Consider the following 11449-nt stretch of genomic DNA (forward strand, 5'->3'; position numbering starts at 1 on the left):
TGCCCAGCAGCTCAGGAAATTCTTTCTTTTCTAGGTCTTGGTCTCTTGGTTCTTGACAGTATTTTAGGAATACATACATAATATTTAATCTGTAACATTCTCCAGAAAGCCTGGGATAGGTGACATCCTCTTTTCTTCTTCTTCTTTTTTTAAACAGATACACAACCTACAGCACAGAGGAACTAAGTCACCCACGTAAGAGTCACACAATGAGTACACGACAGAGCCTGGATGCAAATCTAGGCTGTGAAAGTAGTCTCCACAAGACGGTGCTGAGCAAACACCCATTTATTTCTGGTGGTGGGTCCACAAACAGAGGCACGAGCTACAGAGGGCATGAGAAGGAGAGGCCAGGCCCGGGGCTCTCCTTGCTCTCCTGCCTCAGGCAACACGGCGCAGTACAGAAGGAAATCATTACTTCAACTATAAATAAATCTACTCTCTGTGGAAGCCACTGTCCAGGTGATGAGGCCCAGCCTCACCATGACTCCTTCCCAGATGCCCTGCAGTCCAAACCCGGGAAGAGAAACAACCACACACCTGAAGTTCACCCTGGCTCTTGGAACCAGAGCAACAGTGGAGAAGAGGTCACCGGCTCCCTTCACTGCCACACTACGTCCAGGGTGAGCCTGGCACTCCCTTTTTGGACCACCCTCCACAGGAAAGACAGGAGCCCCCCTCCGGCCACGGTCCTACAGATGACTCTGAAGCCACCACTTGTAGCTGCTCTGAGGAACCAGCTGAGCCTCCAGGCCACACCAAGAGTCACCAGCGCGCTGACTGTAGAGTGGCCTGTTTCCGCTGCTCCTGGGCTGGTCACTGGTGCCCCTGGGTGACAAAATACTCATCGTCATCGTCCTCCTCCTTCTGGCTGTTCCGGAGCAGCAGCTCCAGGTCAGCGCTGGGGCCCAGGCCCTTCGAGAGCTTAGGGTCACCATCACCTTGGGGGTAGACACACCACAGTTACTAACCTAGCAACCTTCTCTAGAGATGATCCTATTCCTTCCCAGGGTGCCAGCGCCATGCAGCACATGTCCCGAGCTACAGCAACAGTTGGTGAGAGGCAGCTGGATAGTGGGCAGGACAGTCAGTACTAAGCCATGGGAAGGAGGCCACCATACCTCTGGAATGCAGGGCCTTGAGGGCCACATGCAGGGAGATGCCAGAGAGGCAGAGGGCAAAGCCCAGCCAGTTCAGGAGGCTGATCTGGTCACCCAGCAGGTGAGCTGCCAACAGCAGTGTGCAGACTTCCTAGGGGCAGAGGCAGGACATGGAGTCAGAAGCTGGCATGATGGGATGACTCATAGGGCAGAAGTGGGAACCTCTCTGCCCAGATCTCGGCCTGCAGGCCCCCTGGTGTTACTGAGATGCAGGTGCACAGGGGCTTTCCATAGACTCTCAGCAAAAGCAGAAAGCCACCGAGCCCCGGAGGATGACACAGGCGTCCCACAGGAGTACGGGAGTCTGCCACTGCTAGGCGCCCATAGCTGGACAACCGTCAGCATGGCCGTGGTGAGACAGGCCTCTCTTCATCATAGGCAGAGGACCCTTACACCCAAATGTTCACTTTGGGTGTCACCGCTCCAGTGTGGGGTTACCTGTCCAGAGGGAAGCTCTTCCACAGATCTGACCTGTGTGCCCAGCTTTCAGTGATGGACTTTTCACTGATCAACCTAGACGAGGGCTCCAGACCACTGCACATAACCATGCTGCAGTTAAGTGCAGTGCAGGCACACCCCAGGCCTGGTGGTGAGACCTGGTCTGCATCTTCAGCTGTGAGCACTGGTTAGAAAGGACACTTCCTCAGTGCTGCAGGGGCAAGATCACGTCACATCCAGGGCCACACTCTGCAGCCTCTTCTCCTGCCCTCTCCGGGTGCAGAAACGGGGACAGAAGCTGCTAAGAAAAGCCCTCATGGGGCTTCTTCTAGGGTAGGTCTGGGGTCACTTCCCAGTGCGTACCTTAAAAATGCCAGCGATGGAGAGAGTGAGGCTAGATGTTCTGGAGACCAGGAGAAACTCAGAGAAGCCTAAGCCAAAGGCCAGAACCCCACCAAGGAGGAGGCTCCCAAGAACCCGCAGGAGCAGCCCTGTGTCCTGGAAGCGGAAGATTTTCTCTGAGGTGGACAAATGGAGACCTGAAACCAACAGAGAGAGGAGCGGGGGGAGACAGGGCCTAGGCAGTCTGTTGGCCCTACTCAACAGCATCTGTGCTTCTTTAGCACAGAATGGGGGCCTGGTTTGCTGACTGTCTGAGGTAGGAGAAACGGGGTGTGTGTGTGTGTGTGTGTGTGTGTGTGTGTGTGTGTGTTCAAACAGTCCCACCCAGATGGCCTGAGACTCAGGGACCACAGTGGCACTACAGAACCCAGGGCAATACACATCCATTATCAGAACAGGGAGGAACTGAACCTGTGGGATGCAGGACTTCTTTAGATTATGTGCATGCGTACATATATGTGCGTACGCTAGGCATATGCTCTACCACTGGGCTATACAGCCCAGCCCAAATTCGGGCCTTGCTACTACAAAGCTAAGTACAGACCAGGGTGGAGCGATGTCCCCTTTCTGGCTACTGGTTCCCCTACTGAGAGAATGACAGGACTCTGACTAGATTGTCATTTCTCCAACAAGCAGTATAGTCTAATGAACAGATCGCAAAATGAAAAAGAAAAACACTCAAAAACCTCTGGAGTGGAGTGTGGTGGTGCACACCTGTGACGCCACACCTGGGAGGTGGGGGCAGATGACTGGCTCAAGTATCAGTTACATAGAAAGTTCAAGACCAGCCTGGGCTACACAAGACCCAAACCAAACCAAACCACACCAAACCACACATGTAAGTACAGGACAACGCTGAAGCCCCTCACTTCAGGGCACACTGAACAACACATCAGTCTTTGCTTCAGTTTAGGGGAGCCGTGGCCCCTCCTTAAAGAGTTCTCGGGCTCTTCTCACAGCAAGGCCCCCACAGTGTGTCGGGGGAAGGTCAGTATCCACTGGGCACAGTAGACACAGATGGGAGCTGAAGTGGACAAGAACTTTGGGGGTCGAGGAGGGGCAAGGGGCACAGAAATTTGACAACACTGTGCCCCATGCCAGGAGCCTGGCGATGCAGGCCATCTTGTTTGGTGCTGGGCTCAGCAGTACTGCAAAGGCAGTGGCAAATTGAGGAATCCGGGGAAGAGCAACATAAGTAATGAAGGCGCTTGGGGGATTAATTTACCAGAGAAGATTAAAGGAGCTAAATCCACGCAGCTTTGCTAAGTGGCGGCGACCAGGGGCTTTTGGATGAGGTTTGCAGAGCGGGGAACAGTGAGGACGCCTGGGGAGGGGGTGAGTGTGGTGTTTGCTACAAGGGGCATAATGAAGGAATGGGGAGAGATTTTAAAAAGGAAAAGCATGAAGCTCTACACACAAGTTTCCTGGACAACGGGGCTGCGGAATCATTTTCTCAGGGAGGCTGGAGACGCTTCGCTGCTTGAAACTTAAATGGATGTGGGATGGAATTTTCGGTAATGACCCTGAGGACAGTTGGGACTCTGAGAAGGAGGGTAAACAAGGGACAAAGACTAATCCCAAAGCACTGTAGGAAAGGAGGTGGCAACATCCTGCCCACTTGTACAACGCCCTGGCCTTGCCTCTTCTCTGGATGTGCCCAGGCTGTCCCCCAACACCAGCTGTGGAGCTGCCACCCTGCCCATGCCCCCCGAGTACACACAGCAGAGCCTCCGGTCCCTGCTTCCCAGGGTGTCCTGGTATCATCAATCCATACACCCACCACGCATTCTCCACCATCCCCCTTTCCGACCCAAGCACTCCACCCGGGGCAGACCCGTCTGCTCCCGGGGGCATGTGCACCATGTGACAGTGGGCCAAGCCTCCTGATGCCAGGTTGCTGGGCACCAAGTCTGGCTTGCTTATGAGCTATGGGATTTTGGGCATGCTTTCACCTCCTCGGTTCCTCAGTTTCTTCCTTTTGCCAAATAAGGATGAAAACAATCCTCCACATCTGGTTACTGGGGGAATGAAAAACTAGTGCATAAACAGCTCTGCTACCTCTGGAGCTGTCCACACCCTCTGCACTGACTCCTTTATTTCACACATAATTTCTCTGCACCCTTGTCATGAGATTCTAGTCATTCTCTGTGTGTCTGTCCAGTCCCAAACCACAGCAGCTGGGGAGGGACTGAGTTCTAGATCTGGGCAACCTCTGTGGCTAGCACTGTGCTGAGCCCAGAGCAGTAATGTGGGTTCTGCTGTACTACAGTGTTCAGAGGTAGAAGACGGAGCGCAGCGTACCTTCAAATATGGCAAAGAGAGGGAAGAGCCCCAGAAACATGAGTGGCTGCAGGTGGAACATGGTGTCAATGGGATTCTGAAGGCCTGCAGAACAGGACATGGGAAGTTGTCAGACCTGGCCTGCTGGCCTATGTCTGCCCGACCCCCAACCCTCCCCAGGGGCTCACCCAGATCAGCTTTCTGCAGAAGCATTTGTGTAAGGGTCCAGCGGATGCCGCCGATGAATGAAGCTCCCAGCACCAAGGCAAAGCCCTCCACGTTGAACTGTGTGGACTTATAGGTAAACATGAAGAGGCCCCCAGCAATGAGAAGGACCACCAGCACCAGGGCTGCACGCTAGGAGAGGAACAGTATGGCTCACTGGGAGCTTGGGGTTCAAGCTACACGTTAGGAGGGGACAGTGTGGCTCACTGGGAGCTTGGGGTTCAAGCCACACGTTAGGAGGGGGACAGTGAGGCTAACTGGGAGCTTGGGGTTCAAACCACACCCTAGGAGGGGAACAGTGAGGCTCACTGGGAGCTCTGGGCTCAAGCATGTGCCATATCTGAAGCTGGGGAAGTGAAGCTGTTCTGTGCCTCATCACTTCCAGAGGTCCTGGCCTACATACAGCTGGCATGTTTCTAGTATCATACTTATTTTGAAATACTGAAGTGCTGGTGCCCATTCCAGACTCTAAGTAACCCCCAAAAAACAAAAACCACCAAATGGCTCCAAGGGAACCCAGGGCCCCAGGCCAACGCTGGTCCTCCTGCACTTGTTTCTAGCCCTTCAGCCATTCACCCGTTTTTAGGTCCCCTCCCCAAGAAAGGCATTTCAGAGACCCAGGCCAGCAATCTCCTGTCACAGAGTGACAAGTCACTGCTTAGATTTCCTCTTCCATCCCAGGCATCTGCAGTGACAGGAGGGGAAGGGGACGCAGGGCCTCACCAGCTCCTCCAGCTTGAAGATCAGAGAAAAGATCAGGATGAACAGCACAGCAGACGATTTGGTCATTGTGTACCTGGAGCAGAGATACCCACAATGCATGGCTGCAGACCCCCACCCGAGGGCAAGCAGGCCCCAAAGAGCAAAAGCAGCCAGCCAGTGGGGTCTGTGCAGACATGCAAGCTGGCATGGGAAGAAGTCTCTAAGAGGCCTGACGGTCACTGGGAGAGGAGCAGCAGGTGTGACACCAAGTTTACTGAGTTCTGTTCTTTACCTGGCTATACTGGCAGAGACCAGGTAAGAAGGATGAGAGAAACTCAGACAAAGAGACATGAGGGACTGCACTCTCTGAAGCCAGGCATCAGAGCTGTGACTTCTGACCAGCTGGGTTCTGACAGGCAGTGCTCCACTGTCTGGTCCTCCACTCTGCTGCCTGCCGCCCCCATCCCCTATCCCACCCCACCAAGCAACTGTGGCTGCTCTGTCCAGTTCCCTGGCTTCCCCTGACTGCCTGGCAGGCAGGCGCAGCATCTCCCTCCGCACTGGGCTTCCGAAGAGCTGGAGGCTTCGTGGAGTGCTGCTGGGTGCCAGCAAGGAGCTGAGGGAGAGCAAGGGCTGGTCCCCGAGACTGATGGAGTAGTTGGCCCATTGCTGGCTCTAAAGGCTGCCAGCTGGACGGAGCAAGTGAGCTTGGCCTGAGTGGCGGGCAGAGGGTGTGGCCAGTACTCACAGCGACACGGTGATGTAGAGAAAGCTCCAGTTGGACAAGCCCACATCCAGTGCTGTTGCCAGTGCTGTGGGGACAGGGGACACCCAGCCAGGGCAGCCGGTTGGCAAGCATGTGGCTGAGGCACCTGAGGCCCTGACTGCCCTTCCTTTCCACCAAGCTACTCCAGGTTGACATCCGGCCCAAACAGCCCATCCTGATTGGCCAGGCCTGTCGGTCTCCTTTGTGAATTTCAACAGCTCCAGACAAGAGTATTAACCTGACCCAGTCAAACTGCTATGGGGCACCTGGCCCTCCACAATTAGCACGGCCTGCCGACCCCCCCTCCTCCCTCACCATTAGAGTTCTCCCTTTCTAACTTCACACTCCCAGGGCCAGAGGTTCCCATCCCCCCTTGAGGTCTTGCCCACTCAAGACTAGTCCTGGGAAATCTTTTAGCCCAACCTTGTGTGGTCACTACCGTGAGGCTCCCGTTTTGCACCTGGTGAAGCCCACTGAGGCCCACGTGAGCCAGTGAGGACAGGGACGCTGCCTGCTTTGCTGAGATGCAGCAGCGGGAGAGGGGTGAGCAGGAAAGGTAGGGTGTGGCCTCAAGGCCACAGGGCTCCCCTGATTCTAGCCTAGGCTCTCCAGCAGCCCTCCGCACGCTGGACCTACCCGTGGGGGCCACTCTTCTGAGGTAGTCAGTCCAGCTGAGCACCACTCGGGCCCTGTGGCTCGAACACTGAACCAGCGCCCTGGACAGGGCCGAGAAGAGGAAGATCACGGCCAGGTGCAGCATGGTCATGAAGAGGGGAAAGTGGAAGCTCTGTGGGGCCAGAAGCAGACAGCAGGCGTGGAGAGATGCCCCACAGCCCCTCCGTCTCCTCCCTGTGGTGGCAGGGGCCAACCCAGTGCCTCCCCGCTCCCTCTGACGTCAGGGGCCAAGCCAGTGCTCTACATCGGGGACTCAGCCACAGTGACTCCTTGGAACCTCAGTGTGGAGGTCACACAGAGAAGTGGCAGCCCAGGGGCTCAATCCCTGCCGAGTTTCATCACAACCTGCTGGTCACCTGCTTAGCCCTCTCAGGGCCAATGTCCAGGAAAAGCCACCATCACCCAACACAACTGTACCAACTCCAGCACCGTCGGGCCAGCCCTGTACTGGTGAGGCCGTTACCTTTGTCAGCCATTTGTTGTAGAAGGTGATGCCTATGGAGAAGCAGTAGTAGAGCAGGACCAGGCCCAGCGTCAGCACGGCCTTCCACACAAAGGCTACGTCAAGGGCCCACCTCCCCATCCGTGGGCCAGCAGGAACAGGAGCCTCTCTTGAAGATGGTTGACAGGAAGATGCAGCAGAGCTGGACCACGGTTCTTAAAGGACAGTTCCCCTAACTGGAAGGGTCCTTTTCACCTCCATGGTGAGGAATGTGCACTGGGCCCCAGATGGAGTCCTCACCTAAGGGGCTGGTGGCCAGAGCCAAACTGTTCCATGGCTAGCTGGATACACAGGTCACAGATCCCCAGCTCTGCTGCTGGAAAGAAGGAAGGGAGGGTCTGGCCACAGTGAGACCGCAGAGGCCATGGGTCCCACCCCAGTACAGTGGACATTCGCACTGTCCTCCACGGGTCCCCACTAAAGTGATCTTTCAACAGGTAAGTGTGGTCATGTCAGATCTTGTTTCAACCCTTCAGCGGCTCCCAGTTCCCTTCACAAAGGCCGAAGGCGCCTGCAGTTCTGAGGTCTGACCTGGTCTAGCCTGACTCTGCCAGTCTGTCCCCGGCACACAGGGGATGGAGGGGCTGCTACACCCAAGCCACCCTTCCCTCCTTCCTCAGTACAGACTCTCTCCCTCAGGGACCTGTCTACAAGCTACCACTGCTCTCCTACTTTCCTTCTGTAGCAGCTGAGAGGAGTGTGATCTGAGTAGACCTCTTTCTTCTCAGTGCTGTAGACAGAACCCAGGGCCTCACGCTAGGGACCAGGCTACCATTGAGCCACGCCCCCATCCCCTTGAGTAATGCTGCTGTTCCTTGGAAGGTTGCATTCCACAAGGATCTCACACACACCCGGCACTCTCTATATTCTCATTTGGTCTGGTGACCCCATGACAGAGTGTGTGTATGAGATTTCAGGGGACTCATCAGGTCTTGAGGAGCTAAAGTGGACCAGGCGTACCTTGTCCTGGTCTCTAACAGCTACTCCCAGAGAGGAGGTGCCCGCCAAACCAAATTACCATTTGTCATGAGTCCCCAGGGCAAGCCTGGCTCAGGGAACATTGGGGACCTGGCTCTGCCTGGGTGAGCCTTGGCCCACTGTTAGGTGGACTACAGTGTTTCCTCTCCACCATGGTGAAATGCCAGCTCCTGTGGGAACCTTCCAGAATCATGTGATCAGACTTCTCCCCTACCAGTCTGGACAGTAGTCCACTTTGCACTCTGGAACCTGTTATCACATCCCCTCCCTGATGGCAAACTGGGCTGGCTCTGGGCTTTGTCAAAAGGACTCCTGGACTGTGGCTATCTTCAGAGGAGTTTGGAACTCTGGGTGGTGTCCCAGAGGCAGCTCCAGGCATTCAGTGAGCAGGGACTACAAAGGCCCTACCCAAGGAGCTAAGAATTGTTCTGTATTGCAAGCACCTCTGATATTCACAAAGGCAGGGGACTTGCTTCTGATTTCTGTAAACATAGTTTTCCGGAGCTCTACAATCCACTGAAATTGCTAAGAATTCCATGCATGCTGTCAAGGTGGAACCAAGAGTTCCCATTCTGGAAAACCCACTTTGTTGACAACAGCTCACATCTCTGGGGCTGCTGACATGGTAGCTGCGAGATGACCTTATGGTGGGCTCACTATTCTATAGCAAGAGGAACCCACCAGTGGCCTCACGGTGACTCCAGCACCACTGTGCCTGAAGTGACAGATGGAAACGTTTTATTTCACCCTCAACTACCTTCCTTTCGTACTATAGTTTGGGCACCACTAGTTTTTAGGTTAATGAATAGGCTGTGATTAGACATGGTGGGTCAAGGGAGAGTTACTACCCTACTGGTCTAATGCAGCCTTGCATCTTGACATGCTTTCTGCAGGCTAACATCTCCCCAGCATGCAGCCTGCTCTGGTCCCCGTGAGCCCCTAGAAGCAGATCCAAATGCTGACCTGACCTATTCACCTGGGCCACTAATCTCAGGCTCTTGTTTGCACTGCTAGACAGTTTGGGACACAGGCTCAAGGTCCACATTCTCAATGCTCAGGCTCCGAAGCCTGGCACTACTGAATCTTTCTGGGAGGAGTCAGTCCTCTGTCCTGTAATCCATTAGCAAATCCCTGTCTCTACCCATGGGATGCCAGAAAGTATTATGTCCCCAACCCCAGGGTGTAACACCCAGACTGTGTCCAGAAGGTATGTACCTTGCAGTGCTGGCCTAGCATGTGGAGGGCCTAGGTTGAGTCTCCAACACTGCAGGAAACACACTATGCTCCCTATGAACAATGCTTTCCCTACCCAGGCAGTGGCGGAGCATGCCACATGCCAGGACAGCCTGTTCCCTTTTCTTTCAGCTGACTGGCCTGCCTACTTCTGCTCCATTCCTACTTGGTCACTATGGTGCTCTCTGTCCACTTTCAAGCCCGCCTTTTCCTTCAGAGAGCTTGTCTAGCTCCCCACCTCCAGGGAGCACCATGTGTCCCCAAACACAAAGCCAAGCCTCAGCTGGAAAGGCCCCCAGGAAGCACACAGACATTCACTCCATGTGTCATCATTAAGCGGTGGCTTGCCTCTCACCGGATATACAAACGGCTAAGGTCCTCATCCCTCACTCTGTGGTCAGGGAGAGCAACTATGCAATTGCATCTGCCCAAGCAAGGAATTCTGTCTCCCTTTTCTCAAGAAACAGCAGCTACCTCAGAGCAGGGCGGGGCAACGCTGTAGCACCTGGCTACCCTCCACCACTTCAGCTGTAACATGGGTTGTGTAGCTTAGTGCTTCAAAGCATGGGCTCTAACATCCAAGACCTGTGAGTAAACCCTCTGTGTCCACCGACTACTGAGATTCCAAGTGACCTGGCCTGTGTGGACTCAGTTTCTCTAACCATGTGCAGGGTGTCACTGGCACGGGAAGCAGCATTTGACACTGACTCACGGTCACCTCCTACAGCACAGCTTTCCAGTGTCAGCCCCAGGCCCTCACCTCAGTCTGTCAGGCTGTTCACCCGGGCCACCGCCGCTACCCTTTCCCTCTTCAGGGCCAAGTTTCTGTGGCTCCCTCTTGAAACTGGCCACTTCCTCCTTGGAGACCTACTGGGCGAAACTTGTCACACTCTGGAGTCTTCTGCAACTCAGACAGTCAGAACTGGTCCCTGAGGGGTGGAACCCAGCTCCTTTTCTGCCTTCATTCCCATCCCACCATGACACCCCAATCTTCCTGTGAGGACAGAGGGACCTAACTGCCATTTAGGTAGCTCCAATTGACAGCTCAACCTCAAGGTGCCCCAAGGAGCCATCTTAATATTCCTTAGGTCTCCACCCTACTCTGAAGTCACTTAGCACAGTCATCCTGACAACCCCTCACTTAGGCCAATGAAATCATCACTGTCCCCTGCATTCCTCATCCCCTGCCCTGTCAAGTCCACCTCTAGTTATTTGTTGATCCATCCATTTCTCCTCCCTTCTCCACCACTGCAGTCTAAGCCACAGTAACCTTTCACCTACTGCCCGCACTTCAGAAAGAGCAGGAGGCTGGTGCTGTGGTTAGTGTTGTCAACCTGACACCGTCTACAGTCACCTGGGAGAGGGGCCTTGGGGTACATCAGTAAGAGATTCTCTAGATCCGGTTAACTCATGTGAGGAGACCCATCTAGTCGTGGGCAGGGCCTCCCAGACTGCACAATGACGGGGAAGGGACACGAGCGCGCATTCACAGCTCTCCGCTTCCGGGCTGTGGATGCGATGTGACCAGCTGTTTCAGCTCTTGCCGCCCTGACTCCCCCACGATGGACTGCACACGGAACTGCGGGGAACGTTCAGCCCTTCCTTCCTGAAGTTGCTTTTGTCAGAGTACGCTACCACAGCGACAGGGAAAGCCGAAGACATTCGGCTTCAAGACTGGAGACCCGGGGCTGGGTCCCCAGGTCCTCCTAGGACCCCGCCTGCCAGAGCCCTGCAACCTCACGCCCAGCCGGTGTCCCCGGCTACCTGATGCTCTCTGCCGCTGTCCCCTTTCCCCAGGGCCCCCACTGCGCGTGGCACTTCCCACCGCGTGACGTCTGTGTTTGCTCACGTGTCACTGCCCCGCCAGCCCGGCAGCGTCCATCTGGTTCCCCCAAGACACGGCCCCTCGTAAATGATTGGTGAATGCCAGGCGAACGGGCCCACGGCCAAGAGAGGGCTGGGGAAACTGAGGACCAGGCCGGGAAGGAGCGCAAGGGTCCGCCCACCACACTCTCACTTACCTCCGCCTAGGCGCTCCGCCGGGAGACTCCTGCCGGAAGCGCGAGCTGGGCACTGGGCCGCTGGAGG

The 11449-nt window shown here is 55.3% G+C and overlaps 1 protein-coding gene across 1 annotated transcript; it reads right to left on the reverse strand.

Annotated features, from left to right (window-relative positions):
• Positions 1-313: 313 nt before the first annotated feature.
• On the reverse strand, positions 314-8546 carry Slc35c2 (solute carrier family 35 member C2). Its single transcript, XM_059261919.1, has 9 exons — positions 7112-8546; positions 6610-6760; positions 5956-6019; positions 5229-5301; positions 4469-4637; positions 4302-4385; positions 1962-2137; positions 1122-1251; positions 314-941 (listed from the first exon to the last, which is right to left on the reverse strand). The coding sequence occupies exons 1-9, from the start codon at positions 7229-7231 to the stop codon at positions 817-819; spliced, it is 1092 nt and encodes a 363-aa protein (XP_059117902.1). The 5' UTR covers positions 7232-8546; the 3' UTR covers positions 314-816.
• Between the last annotated feature and the right edge of the window lie 2903 nt (positions 8547-11449).

The sequence above is a fragment of the Peromyscus eremicus genome, chromosome 4 (assembly GCF_949786415.1).
Source record: "Peromyscus eremicus chromosome 4, PerEre_H2_v1, whole genome shotgun sequence".
In the NCBI taxonomy this organism is placed as follows: domain Eukaryota; kingdom Metazoa; phylum Chordata; class Mammalia; order Rodentia; family Cricetidae; genus Peromyscus; species Peromyscus eremicus.